General features: G+C 37.2%; 1 protein-coding gene across 2 annotated transcripts; it reads left to right on the forward strand.

Annotated features, from left to right (window-relative positions):
- Positions 1-77: 77 nt before the first annotated feature.
- LOC120316499 (protein mono-ADP-ribosyltransferase PARP12-like) lies at positions 78-12,310 on the forward strand. Of its 2 annotated transcripts, XM_039362193.1 has the most exons (9): positions 78-551; positions 1,602-1,669; positions 4,031-4,168; positions 5,266-5,386; positions 6,260-6,356; positions 8,444-8,525; positions 10,203-10,333; positions 10,978-11,129; positions 11,943-12,310. In XM_039362193.1, exons 3-9 carry the CDS (start codon positions 4,073-4,075, stop codon positions 12,221-12,223), a joined length of 960 nt encoding a protein of 319 aa, XP_039218127.1. In that variant the 5' UTR covers positions 78-551; positions 1,602-1,669; positions 4,031-4,072; the 3' UTR covers positions 12,224-12,310. The 2 variants fall into 2 exon arrangements, with proteins under 2 accessions (XP_039218127.1, XP_039218134.1); XM_039362200.1 differs by lacking the exons at positions 78-551; positions 1,602-1,669 and having other exon boundaries at positions 2,492-4,168.
- Positions 12,311-15,022: the final 2,712 nt, after the last annotated feature.

Genomic DNA, 15,022 nt, shown 5'->3' on the forward strand with positions numbered 1-15,022 from the left:
AATAGCTGGACTTTTACCTAGGAGCAGCTGACTTTCCAGTTAATTATCCCGCCCAAGAGATAATCCTGGAGGCCTGTTCTTTGTCTTCCCAGCTGAGTTAGAGAGCAGGAGCTCAGAAAAAAGTTCAGACAGAAGTCAAGGCTTGGCAGATTTTTTTGTATTTAGTCTCCGTGAAAAAGAAGAAAAAAAAGGGACACTGGGATTTTGATTATCTGCAATATGAAAGCTTTACTTTAGAATTAGGTGGAAGTGACGTCTGCCATAAAATTTTGGGAATTAGAAACTTTATAGTGAGATTTTGTTTTGTTTCCTTGTTTTCATTTTGTAGCCTTTTCTGATTGTTTTAAAACTTCCCCTCTGGCATGAATTTGATTAAGCATTGTATTTTGCTGGGCTGGTTGTAAACTTACTAGTATAGTTTGATTGCTGCAAAATTAGTTCACATAAAAAAATGGATATATACTTTTTTCCCCTTGCTGTTTCTACATGAATATTGTTGCTGGATTTATCTAGAGAATAATAAAAGACAAGAGAAGGAACTCGAAGAAAAGGTAAGTGAATAAATTGGTTCTCTTGAGGGTTTTTTTTTAACAGCAACTGTCCCCAGGCCTAGCAAAGGACAGCTGGATGGATATGATGTTGTAACCCATCAATCTGGGAACATTAAATTGAGAACGGTATTGTTTAAATATGTTCACAAGAAAGCCTCAGGGCAAAGTTTAATGTGCTGTTTGTTGAAATCCTTTGAAAGTGTTTATTTGAAATATGTATTTCCAAGGAATTGGGCAGTGGTGGGATTCAGCCAGTTTGCACCAGTTCAGCAGAACTGATAGCTAATTTTTTGTTGCACAGGCCCAGAATGGACTTTGGGAAGCAACATCCACATAGAGAACCGGTTGTTTACAAACTTGAATCCCACCACTGAACTGGGGATAATAACAGAATAACATATCCATTTAATTGGTAATGCATCTTGGCCAAACTAGAGCAACAAAAGGAAGGAACTGTATGCACACAAACATGTGCAGATATAGAGATTATGTCCAACAGATGGCGCTGTTTTTCAAAAAAGCATGTTTTACCTGTTTTTTTAAAAAGCATGTTTTTACCTGTCAGAGGTGTGATATCTATATAATATAGGTATATAAAAATACGGATGTATTCGAATGCAACATTGTGTCAAAATTTCAAAGCAATCGGTGAAGAACTTTCGGAGATTTAAGATTTTGAACAAACAAACATTTACATTTTTATTTATAATGTATATAAAATGTATATATATAAGGAAGGATAATGCATGATCAAGTTCCATATTTGCTTTAGGAAGGTGTCTAGTACTATGGCTCTATCAAGCTGTATCTTATCAAAGCAGGTTTGAGTTGGATACTGTGAAATTTCACACAATTTATTAGTATTTTCAATGCTACCTAGAAACTAATATCTAAAATGGAGGTCTTTTGAAAGCAAGTGTTTTGCTTTACAACTTTTCTCTTCTGCTCAGATCTACTTCAGATATAATTTCCCTGACTGTATTGGTCAAATCTTTTGTTGCTGTGATAGGATATGACTATCCTGAGCCTGAGTAAGATTTTTTTTTTCAGGAAAATTGGAGAAGATGGAAGAGATCAGCCCTGCATAAAGGATGGATACTTAACAATTTTGAAAACCAGTAAGAATGTTTTGAAAATTGTGGGGAAAACAAATTTAAATAAGAATGTAAACAGGATTTATGACGAGGCAATCAAGATGAACAATGAAAAGAAGTTTTATACTGATGTTATTATTATTATTTCCAGAAACATGAGAAAAATGTCTAAATTTAATTGTCATTTATTTAAATAAGAACTGTATTAATTTAAGATTGGCAAAGGAGAATATTATTGGAAGAAGAGGAAATCAAGTAAAGCTATTATATGGACTATATAATTATAGAAATTAATTATTATTGATTGTTTTTTAAACACTAACCCAGACAACATGCTGTTTACCAAATATTAAGATGTATGTTAAAAATCAATTTTATATATATATATATATATATATATATATATATATATATATATATATATGACAATTTTGAATGTAAGATTAGCTAGATTCACACACCATGTTGCAGCTAACTTGGACTGGCACCAGGAAGATGGAGCTTCAAATGCGCTTTCAGCTACTGAAACCAACTAAGGGACTTTGGACCAATCGCACTCTCTGAGCACAACCTACCTTACAGATGAGCTGTTCTGGGGGGAAGACTAGTGTAATGTATTGGCCACAACTGTTTTAAATCACTTGCTTAATGTCTGACCTACATTGCTGTATCGTTTAACAGTTGCTGTTACTGAAAGCCAGATCTGCTGTCTCCAAGCTGATAATGAGATCTTGGGTGGGAAACTGTTACTTTAAACCAGTTACTTTAAACCAGTTTGTGTGACGGGGGTCGCCGTCACACAAACGTTGAGAAGCACTGCTTTAAACCTATTGGTTGCCACCTAGAGGCTAACTGTATAAATAGCTGTGCAGGAGCCTTTAGGGCTGCTTCTGTTCTGAGTTAATAAACTTGTTTTCTGTTTCAACACTCTGCCTCATTCAATGCCTAAAGAACCGAAGATATAACAACTAGAATTCAAGCTCCTAAGGGAAGGCAGGAGAGAAATCCAATGAATAATGAAATAAAAGTGTGCTAAGCCAGGATCAAGCATACAGCCTTTACTATAGTGTTGTCGGTGCTAGTTGGTACATTTGCCATGAGATTTGGGATTAAAGTGGACATTATGCAATGACTGATGAAGTCACACTGGATGGTTCTAATGTTGCTATTTTTCTTTTATGGGTCAAGATGGGAGGCCATTCCTAGGGAGTTGGCTGCCAAACACAGACTTTGCTTCTCTGTTCTTTCTTTCTTGCAAGCCATATAGTTTGCAAGACAGCCTTGTTATGTGCTCCTGGCTACTTTCCTTCATGACCAGAGGCAAGCTCACCTGACCAATAACCAGCCAAGACACAGTGAAGGCCTTTTGTTGTGTTTATTGCAATAAGTGGGGAGAGAAGCTATCAAAGCTTGGTTTTCTCCAAAGTTTTAACCCAAAATATTTCCTTCTTTATACATCACTTATCCCGGCCGCCACATCCCTCCTCTTTCCCCGTTGGGTGAGGTACTATGAAGTTACACTCTTTCCGACCGCCTCCTACATATTTCTTGCTACATACTAAATCATACATCACATGTACATTAAAATTAGGAGATAATTCATGCAAGATGTGTCAGTTAACATTAATCAATTAATTGCGCATGTTCAGTTGACTGAATTCTGGCCCCCTTTTTATGACTTCTTAGAAAAATAGGTTCTTTCCTGTTTTGCTAGTTATCTTCTATTACAGATGTTTTCTTCTTCCTTTTCCCACTCTTAAGATCCAGCTATTTTTGCCTACATATTTCCTTTACATCCTTTCTTTATGCTAACCTCTCCTCTTTCCCACCATAGCTTCTCTACTCAGTAAATTTCGATTGCAGCAAATTCAATTTTAAATTTCTCTTTCAATATTAAATTTTGAAGACCTTTCTTTTACTTCTATCAGCCTGGTAGGGAAATGGCTACCATTATTTATTCATCACATTTCTACACAGCTCATTTCACCTAAGTGACACAGGTTACAGTAAAAATATTTGAAATAAAAGCATAAATAGGAACAAGTTAAAACAATTTTTAAAAGACAGAGTTAAGATATTAAACATTAAAAAGGTTGAGAGAACCTCATCATGATCCCAACCATCCCCAAGCTTCCCTATCACTCTTTGTTTGACCCACATGCTAATTGGCAAAACCAGGTCTTAGCGCTCTTTTGGAAGGCTAGAAGAGCGGGGCCCTGCTCATGTCTGGGGGGGGGGTACACAGAGGGCAGGGTTGCTACACAGAAGAACCTAACTGGAGGACAGTGAATGTCTACCTCTTTGTCTCAGAGTAAAATGTGAATTGATTGATTTCCCTCCTTTGTTTTTACATGCTTGCTGACATGCCTGATTTTTTTCCCCCAGAAGATGCCTGGGGCTAGAATTCATATCTGACTCTCCTAGCAAATGCCAGTGGTCATGCTGTTTGACTCCATTGTCAGAGTAGAGTTTATCTGGTATTGGCTGGATGGAAATGGCAAGTGGATTGAGTATGGCCAAAAGGTAAACTTTTATCTCCTCTGAATCAGACCTAGGTTGCTGTTGTTGCTGCTTCAAAGAGCTTCAATTTTGCTACACAGATTTATTAGCTGGGTTCACACATGGCAGTAAATTATAACGTAAAGCAATTTCTTTGTCTTTGGCTTAGTGTGCTGCACACTTTGTGACTTGAGACACTGTGAGCTCAGCTATTAATATTTATAACAGCTTATTAAATCATGATAAAGCAAACTATTGCTGAATGTGATATTTGAACCTGATTGTTTTCTGCTGCTCTAGGCATCTGGGCCCATGAACATTGCTTGTCTCTGCTTTAGAGGATGGATGGTAGAGCTAATACAGGTAGTCCTCAGCTTACAACAGTCCATTTAGTGACCATTCAAAGTTACAACAGCACTGAAAAAACTGACTTATGACCATTTTTCACACTTATGACTGTTGCAGCATCCTGATGGTCACATGGTCAAAATTCAGATGCTTGGCAACTGACTTATTTATGATGGCTGCAGTGTGCAGGGTCATGCGATCCCCTTTTGCAACCTTGTGACAAGCAAAGTCAATAGGGGAGCCAGGTTCACTTGTCACTTAAGTGTTAAGATTCACTTAACAACCAAGCTCCTAACTTAACAGCTGCAGTGATTCACTTAACAGCTGTGGCAAAGACGTTTATAAAATGGGCAAAATTCATTTAACAACTGTCTCACTTGGCAACATAAATTTTGGGCTCAATTGTGGTCGTAAATCAAGGACTATCTATACAGATGGATAGTTTAGTGGTCACAGTTGGGACCAGAAATTCAGTTGTTAAGTGAATTGATCTCAAAGCGAAACCACAACTGTGCTTATGATCATACTTCAACTTCTCTTTGCTTTGTAGACCTGGAAAAGTTGTAAATGTGAGCATTGGTGGTGAAATTAGTTCTTCATCACCATCATAACTGAAAGAGTTGATAAGCAAGGACTACTGTAATGTAACATCCTGTTTCGTGATTTGCTTTCCAATGGGTTTGAACACAATGACCAAAATTAAATTATCCATTTCCCTTTCTTTCCCTTTGGTCTCCGTTTTCCTACTGTATTTTTTCCTTTCTGTTTTGCAGGATTCTGGGCACTGTGTTTCCTCAATATCATCCTCTGAGTTAGAAGTTATTTTCCTAACTGACTACAGAGGAGTTGTATTTTTCCAGGCTGGGACTCAGCTGTATTCATTAAATTTTCAAGGTATTTTTTTTTTTAGCAATAATAGCTTGGTATGTGAAAATGACTGCTAACTGGGATGCCCATGTGAATATATATCAAAGAAGTCAAGATGGTAGCTGCAACTCATATGATGAGGATTTCTTTTTCAGGGATGGAACTTTGTTCACACTATTGAGGCTACCATTTTGATTTTTTAAAACTCCCCCTGCAGCCATTCCCAACATTCATTGCTAATATGAATTAGCCTAATTTATTCAAACTGTCACATGAAAAAATATATGCAAACAGGCAAAACAATTACCATTTAAGATTGCTGAATAGTACTGTGGGTTTAAAAAACATCCTGAACAAGTATCTACTGTTGCCAATAATAGGCATTTTCTTGATAGATCATTAATTTAACAAATTTAATAATTAAATATTTTGTTCATCCAGAGTCCTCGTGGTATAATTTGTCTCTTCTTGATAATATTTTAAATTTAAAGATTAAATTTCCATGAGACTGATCTGATTTGAAATTTTGGTATCTTACCTTATTTTTAAATATTACTAAACCCAACATTGCCAATTGTGGAATAGCACAGTGTTTTTTAGGAAGTGAAAATGGGTGTTCCTCTTCCTCTTTGGAAGTCTTTTGATTTCCAATCAGAAGGGCTTCCCTCTATTATATTGATAATCAAATGTAAATCTGATCAAGTGCACCAAATATAGTCCCTCAGTATACATAAAATACTCTTTTTTTGTGGCTTTTCTGCACAGTCCACATAGCTTTATTGACAACAGCAGCCCAAGGGTAGCAGCCTACAATGCCTTGTATTTAAGTTAAATTGATAAGTGAATTAATTCTTAGCATAGATGAGTTATTTGACAGTGTGTATTGCTTTTTCCTTCAAGAGATGGTTCAGAGAAATGTGTACTACGGAACACAGAGGAAAGTCTGCAGATGGCCTCGACTTGTATTTTTTGGAGGTAGACGCAAAAGTGAGAAGAGGTAATTAATATTTTTTACAAAATCATTTACAGGTACTCCTCGACTTACAACCACAATTGAGTCAAATCAAATCAATTTATTATTACAGCCGAAGGCCAACACATAAATTAAACATACAAATAAAACAAAACTAAACAGAACCAACACAAGAAGACACAGCAATATATTACCATTAATGATGTAATCAATGGGTGACCAAGGTCTGCCTAGTTTTACAGACAGTATAAAAAAACTAGCTAGCATCAGAAAAACTGAATCATATTGACCTGTCAATAAAAATACATTGACTATAGTCTAATGCTGGATAAAAACACGTAATAAAATTGTTTATAAAAGATTATTAAAATGTTTATTTAAGGATGAGCAGGCAGTGATCACAGCGCAGGTGGCTAGATTCTGCGCAGCAGCACTGGGGATTCACCATAATTGAGTCCAAAATTTCTGTTGCTAAGTGAGATAGTTGTTAAGTGAGTTTTGCCCCATTTGTGACCATAGTTGCCAGAGTTGTTAAGTGAATCACTGCAATTGTTAAGTTAGTAACACAACTGTAAAGTGAATCTGACTTCTCAATTGACTTTGCTTGTCAGAAGGTCACAAAAGGTGACCATGACCCCAGGATGTGCAACCATATGAACCAGTTGCCAAGCATCCAAATTTTGATCACGTGATGTAAAAATCCCTCCCCCTTCTCCCGGTTTCAGTTCTGCTACTTCAGTAATTTCACAGTGACGCTAGCCACAGTCCCTGTGGCCTTTGGGCAGGCGGTATCATCATACTCCAGACCTCTGTTTAAAACCACATAATATTGTGGGAAGAAAAAATAGCAATTATTTTAATAGGAAAATGAAGAAAGTCATTTCAGCCATTTAAAGCAAAAGGTCTGTGGAATAGAAATCTCTGTTGCATTAATCCAAACAAATAAACAGCAACTGGATTTGTACATTTTGCTAATTAATATATTATTTAAACCAGTGATTCTCAACTTTTTCTTCACCATGGTCCCCCTTTAAATTCCTTTTGTGGTCACTGACCATGGCCATGGACCCTCAAGACTTAACTCAAAATTTAAATTGTAACATTTCTTGAAGCCTTCATGGGGTCCCTGTGATGACATTGCGGCTCCCCTGGTGTCCACAGACCACAGCTTAGAACTACTGATTTAAACCATGGTTTTGTTGGCCTGATTCACACTCATTTTATCATAAACTTCCAAATCAAACTAGTGGATTCACATCTCACGCTAAGCTAAAAACCTAATGTGTCAATGCAGTACATAAACCCTCCCGTTAAACGAATGAAGCTCAGTATTTCTCAGTAATGCTTAGGTCTCATAAGAAATATTCCGCTGAAATGCATTTGTAACCTTGTCCTAGAGTTGTGCTATAGCTGTGCTTGAGTCCAATTTCTGTTTTCAAGTAGGGTCCCTAAATACAATAGATTCCTGCAGTTTGCTGAAACTTGAATCATGTTTATATTCGGCTTCCACTTCCAAGGTATGCTTCCCAATGATTTTGTTGGAAGTGTGATTCTCAGCCAATCTGACCATAAGGAGCTCTGAGATATAGATACTTTGGGGAATTAAGCCTGTTCTCTGGCTCTGCTCCTGTAAACTGTGGTCAAATGGGTGCTAGGCCTATCCTTATCATATATTTCTTTAAATACATCTTTTTGTTACAGTTATAAAATCTGCTTCATTGCTCATGGCTTAGGCTCAATTCCCAGTCTTGGGACACTATTATACACAAAATCTCCTCTCCATCATTTTACCCCTTTACTAATCCTGGATTTGATGAAATAAAAGTGATGAGATTAGGGATAGCTTTCCAGTTCTAATAGCTTTCAATAACTTGCAAAAGGGCAAATACAGTTGGAAAAATTAGTTCGGGAAACTAACACAGGTTTTCTTGACCTGGTATCCTTCAGAGAGTAAGACTGCTGTTTCCATCATTTCCAGCACAATAACTATTTTAGCCAAAAACCTGCAGAGATTATCAAATTGGGGAAGTCTGCTCTAAAATAGAGAAAATTGGAAATTAAATGAGATTTGTCTATAACAGGAATCCTCTTTGTTTATTTACCATTTGCAGCTGCCGTTTTGAATCTTCTTTTCCCTTCCACTTGTTTCCTTCAAACTGGGATCAGTCAGCCCTTCCTGACATAGGATATAAGGTATTCTGTTTTATCTGACCATAGCAACAACCTCTGTTTCTGCCCTCATTAAAAAATACCTTCCATGTGCAGTTGGGGAACTTCTTTCCCTTTTTCTTTCTCTGTCCACCCCAAACTTGGTACATTCTTCCAGGTTTATGCCACCCTACTTGCTAGAACTTTGTCCAAAGTCCATAGGGGCTCAAATGCATTCAGAGTTTGCTGGGAACCAACATTTCCCTTTGTTCCTGGCCATTTGACTATTGCTGTAATGTTGACAGAGGTCATTCTTTACAACATTTCTAGGGAAAGATATTAGCCAAGAAAAATACTGTTTGGTGGTATGATTGGTTCGTAAGCTTCTCCAAAAGCCCTGGTGGCACAGTGGTTAAAGTGCAGTACTGCAGGCAAACTCTGCTTATAGCCTGGAGTTCGATCCCGACAGGACTCAAGGTTGATATAGCCTTCCATTCTTCTGTGGTCAGTGAAATGAGGACCCAAATTGTTAGGGGCAATATGTAAATAATGCTTCTTCATTGGAAACTGCCCAGAAAATACTGCAAAGTGCCATGGGATAGTATATAAGTCTAAAAGAGCCGAGGTGGTGCAGCAGTTAGAGTGCAGTACTGCAGGCCACTTTAGCTGACTGTGTTCAGCAGGTCAGCGGTTCAAATCTCACCGGCTCAAGGTTGATTCAGCCTTCCATCCTTCCGAGGTAGGTAAAATGAGGACCCAGATTGTTGGGGGCAATGTAAATATATATATATATATATACATTGCTTATTGGTGTACACCGCTTAGAGAGTGCTTGCACTTAAAGCAGTATATAAGTCTCATAAATAAATAAATAAATAAATAAATAAATAATTGCTATTGCTATTGCTATTCCCTATGCCCCTGTAAGTGCACATAGTTTGAAATAATCCACCATTTCTTCTGAAATTAGGTTTTAGGTAATTTGAAAGATACTTCTGTTTTTTGTGAACATCAGACAGAATTAAATGTGAAATAGCTCTCTGGCAAATAGTGATATGTGAATAGTTTTACTGAGGTTACCCCATCATGTCCCTTGGCAATATTCTATTTAAACTTTCATGGTAAAATCTGTACAGAAGAATCTATCAAGCAGGGTATACTCAGCAGCATTAAAAATAATCTTGAGTACTGAAATATTGCTGGATGGCAATTCTATAATCCTTAACATTTGGGTATGTTAAGAGCTGAAGTCAATATCTGAGGGTCAAAGGTTGGAATGGGATGATTTACTGTAAGTTATTTATTCATGCCTCCTGCTAAACCATGGCTTGTTTCTAATTATGGTCATTTAGCATGATGACTTTGTTCATATGTAATGCTTAACTGTAAATCAAGGTTGAATAATTTATTAGAGGGATTAAAGTCATAGTAAATGGAACAATGATGCACTGTGTTTAAGACTTTTTTATGTACATGGTGAAGCCATAGTTTATAAAGTAGAGTGGTTAGGTTCGTTCATTGTGAAAAAGATGTTACAACTACTTAGTCCAATGTGTAAACCCAACTATATTTATTTTTAAAGAAATTTATTCTGCTCTTAATTTATTTCATCTGCATGGATTATATTATGAGTCCCTATTTTGATATAGAAAGAATGAAAACTTTTGATAGATTAAAAGCAACTAAAAAATTCATTCACAATAGCTCTGATCTTGTTCCTAGCTGATAGAGATCTCTGATTCTTCAGAAGAATATCATGAAATCAAGATACTTTTTGAGAAGACAATGCAAGATTACGTTATACATAGACTTCAAAGAATTCAGAATCCTTCTCTCTGGCAGGTCTTTCAGTGGTTTGTACTAAATTTTAATTTTCTTCCTGGAGAGTCAAAATCATGATAAAATAATTGGATCTAGTATCTGGAGCTTATGTTGTGTATTGAGTATTAGTACAGTTGTGAATGTATATTTTGTAATCATATATCATGTTTATCTGGCTATGAATAGGCTGTGGCCTATAAACAATATGTAGAAAGGGACCCTGTATGTTATTTAAGTCAGACTTTTCTAATCTGTGTCCTTTAAAGTTCTTGAGACTGCATCTTGCAGAATTTATTTTGCACAGACTCATAATTCTGGGAATTGCCATCTTTAGTACCCCTAGGAAATCTGGAAGCATCAGCTGTAAATTTTGATCTACTCCCATTTTGACTTAGATCATGGTCGCCATACTGCAGCTCTGTAGAATTCTAGCACAGCTTCAATATGCTAGAGATTGAATTACATCATTTATGTATATCATAGCTTAATGATAGCTTAGCTTAATAGATCAGGGAAAATTAATTTAATACTTTGTTTGGAAAAGCTACATTAAATTGGGATAATAAATGTGTAAAGTGTTCTTAGATCCTTTTGCTGTATGTCTTCCAAGTTGGAAGAGAGAAGTGATTTAAATTCTTTTTGACGTCAAGCATAACTTGAAGTAGTATGTTTCTAGGCAAAAAGAGCAGATGAAGAAGTTGAATAGAGGAAAGGAAATTGATGAACGGCTCTTGTTTCATGGCACTAACACATCTCACCTGTATGACATCTGTGGGCAAAACTTTGACTGGAGAATTTGTGGCACGCATGGAACACTATATGGAAAAGGTACTAATGAGTTGGGAAGAAGTAGTGCATTCTGGAAGAGCTAAGTGTTTCCTACCTTGACAGCTAGAATTCACATAATTTGCAAGATTTGAAGATATATGAGTTTCAGCATCTTCAAATATTGTTTTTCTATCCATTCCCCCAAGTTTTTGCATTTATGTCCTGACTTTTATCTGAGAGCTGAAATCTGAGTATGTGGAAAGCCTCCTCTAATTTTATTCCCACAGCAGCTCTGTTCATCTGAAAGGTAGTTGCTGGACCTAAATCACTGAAAAAAACCTCTTAGTCCAGTGGAGGTTTGAACTTGGGCCTCTGCTGTCCAAGTCCTTAACCATTACACAACTACACTGACTTTCAATTACTTGGCATATCATGCTATCGTACAAGTTCAGATGAGAGACATATAGTTGCAGTTTTGAATGCTTTGGTTCAGTGTGCCACGTAATCATTTTCCCATATATGCACACTCAGACTATCTCTGTGACACACACTGAACCTACTAATACATTCCTATTGTATAAAAATTGTGTTATTTGGACTACGTAAGCAGAGGTCTTACTTTTGAACATTGGAAGTAAAAGATAGTCATGGGAAACATGGGTGAATGTGTTATTATAACGGGGCTGGGAAACTGATGACCTCTAGTGTTGCTGAATCTGAGTATTCAGTAGTCCCAGCCACCACAGCCAAAGGGATGTTAAGAGTTGTAGTTTAGTAATATTTAAAACCTTAAACAATATATAGCAAATTTATTTTGAAAGGAGGTTTTTTCCCTTTTTTTCTTTACAAAGAATTTGATTTGTTTTCTTGTAGGAAGCTATTTTGCCAGAGATGCCTGTTACTCCCACGCGTACTGCAAGTCGAAAAGTCAAACAAAGGCCATGTTTGTAGCTAGAGTTCTGGTTGGAGACTATGCCCAAGGAAAAGCTTCTTATGTCCGCCCTCCTCCTAGACCTAACCAATCGAATGGCTTCTATGATAGCTGTGTGGACGATGTTCTGAATCCTTCTATTTTTGTCATCTTTGAGAAGTATCAGATTTATCCAGCCTATATTGTTGAGTATGAGGAACTATCCCATTGTGCGATCATGTAAAGGCAGCAATTCTTTGGTTGTTGTTTTTTCATGGCTTTTCATTTTTTTATATGTATATATAAATTTAAAATATTTCTTATTTTAAAAGATGTCTGTGATTCTTTATTTCCATCTCTTGGAGGTAAAAGAAAGAAGGCAAACCCTCTTTTGAATACTTTGCTCAGTGATTTTATCATTACTGGAAACATTTATTATGACATAAGTGAAATAAGTGAAACTGGGGCTTCTTGTTTTCATAAAACCTTCATAAGCATGCAAAATGTGTATAAACCGATGGGGGCTGTGTGTACAAACAAATATGCATACAAACATTTATGTTGTTGTTGTTAATTGCGAAGTCGTGTCCGACCCATCGCGACCCCATGGACAACGTTCCTCCAGGTTTTCCTGTCCTCTACCATCTTCTGGAGTCCATTTAAGTTCACACCTACTGCTTCAGTAACTCCATCCAGCCATCTCATTCTCTGTCATCCCCTTCTTCTATTGCCCTCAATCTTTCCCAGCATTAGGCCCTTTTCCAGTGAGTCCTTCCTTCTCATTAGGTGGCCAAAGTACTTGAGTTTCAACTTCAGGATCTGGCCTTCTAAAGAGCAGTCGGGGTTGATCTCTTCTAGGACTGACCGGTTTGAACGCCTTGCAGTCCAAGGGACTCGCAGGAGTCTTCTCCAGCACCATAGTTCAAAGGCCTCAATTCTTTGGCGCTCAGCCTTTCTTATGGTCCAACTTTCACAGCCATACATTGCAACTGGGAAAACCATGGCCTGGACTATACGCACTTTTGTTGGCAGGGTGATGTCTCTGCTTTTTAGTATGCTGTCTAGGTTTGCCATAGCTTTCCTCCCCAGGAGCAAGCGTCTTTTAATTTCTTGGCTGCAGTCCCCCAAACATTTATAGGTCCTTTCATTTAAGAGGCTGAAGTCTCAGTCCTTTAATCATGAAATAATAGCACAGCTATACCTTTTTATGGTGCATAGCAAAATGAATGCTTTCTGAATAGGAATCAGATCTTCTCCATAATCCAACCAATCAGTGCAACCATGATATCCCTTGTGGAGTTCTTTTTGAAAATGCCTGCTATACGGTGACTACTTGTTAAGAAATGGAGAGCTGTTTCACTTGGCTAACGGTAGAGGGCAGCAGGAGGATAAATAAAAGATTAAACAACTCTTCTGTGAAATCTCAGGAGGTTTGGTAATTTTTATATGATTGTGGAATACTAGTCTGGATTAATGCAGTTTAGAAAATATTAGGGTAGCAGATCTGGCTTGCAGAAATCAATCTTAGCACTTTCCTATAATCTAACGATGCTCCCAATTTTTGCAGCTCAGAAAAAGATGCACTTGAGAAGAAGGAGCAGGAGGTATGGAGAACCATAAAGAAAGATGTTTTAAACATGGCTTGGCTTATACTATATCTTGCATAAAAATAACCCATAAATATTTAGGATATCTTCCACTCACTTCCTGTTAAGGGATGTTGTATTTCATTGTTTCTCAACCTTGGCTATCTGAAGATGTGTGGACTTCCATTCCCAGAATTCCCCAGCCAGTCCACACATCTTCAAACTGGCTGAGGTTGAGAAACACTGTTGTATTCCACAGAAAGCTCATTTTCTTTAATCATTGGCCCATTAAAATATCATGCATGAAATGATTGAATTTAAATCAACTTGAAAGTTACTTAATAGCTGTAGCATGAAAATGATTATAGGTTTCTAAGTAATGCTGAAGCATAATTCTCAGTATTCCTCAGCTTTGGGAGCTGGTTGAGGGCTGTGAATGACTTGTAATCCAGCAACATCTGGAGAACCAGAAGGCATGTACTTTTCTTCAAGGAATTGGTTCATATGGCAAGAGGACACATTTTCAAGACAATGCTTTGCTGTTTTAAGTTCATTGTAGAAATGAGCAGAATGGGGGGATTTAAATTCAGAATGTTGGATGGTCTGTTGCTATTTTGGAGGGCAAAATTCAGCTATATAACGAGGATTTAGTGTCAATAACGTAGAGTTACTGCACTTCCTACAATAATGCAAGGAAAGCTAGATTGCAATTTTTTTTTTTACTGTATTGGCCACTTTATAAGGGGAGGTGGAGAAGTTAAAGCCTCCCTTTTTGAGAAAACCTAAGGGACTGACATTAGGAGTCAAGTGGGAGGTGTCTCCCTGCCATAATTAAACATGGCATGATAAAAGGGTTTGATACACAAGTTAGAGACTGCACAAAATATTGCATATATCAGTCTTGGTGTTTCTCAGCTTTACAACTTTAAGCTTTGTGGGCTTCTAGAATTCCTCAGCTAGCATGCTGCCTGGGGAATTCCGGAACTCCACGCAGCTTAAATTTGTCAAAGTTGAGAAACACTTTTTTAATTGCTGTGTTTCTAGTCATGTATCTAACTTCCTGCAGGAGTCTAAATGGAATTTCCTTTCTTCCTACTTTCTTTTGCCGAGTTGTCTCTTAATGTTCCAGGTAAGTGCAGAGAAAACTTATTCTTTATCAGATTATTTTCTGAGAGGTGAGGGATATCATCCTTGCCATGAATGGCATACCAGTAACTCACACTTGATTTTTTTAAACCATCCCCCCAATGGTTTCTTGACCATTGGTCACCGTTCATCATGAGAACAACTGACAGTTGGCCTGTCACTGGGAACTGAGTGAAAATCATAGCTTTAGAGGACAATTTTGGAAGCTCAATATAGAATTGAGAAACTGGAACACTCACTCCATTTTAACTTTCTACTTTTTTTAGTTAATAACCTATTGCAATGCATATAGTTTTGCCACATATTACCAG

This window comes from Crotalus tigris, unplaced genomic scaffold (assembly GCF_016545835.1).
Source record: "Crotalus tigris isolate CLP2741 ecotype Arizona unplaced genomic scaffold, ASM1654583v1 scf7180000017588.1960692, whole genome shotgun sequence".
NCBI lineage: Eukaryota > Metazoa > Chordata > Lepidosauria > Squamata > Viperidae > Crotalus > Crotalus tigris.

Coding starts and splice junctions, on each gene's coding strand:
- LOC120316499 (XM_039362193.1), top strand. CDS start 4,073: ATGCCAGTGGTCATGCTGTTTGACTCCATTGTCAGAGTAGAGTTTATC. Junction 5,387..6,259: donor GTATTCATTAAATTTTCAAG/GTATTTTTTTTT, acceptor TTTTCCTTCAAG/AGATGGTTCAGAGAAATGTG. Junction 10,334..10,977: donor CTCTGGCAGGTCTTTCAGTG/GTTTGTACTAAA, acceptor GTATGTTTCTAG/GCAAAAAGAGCAGATGAAGA.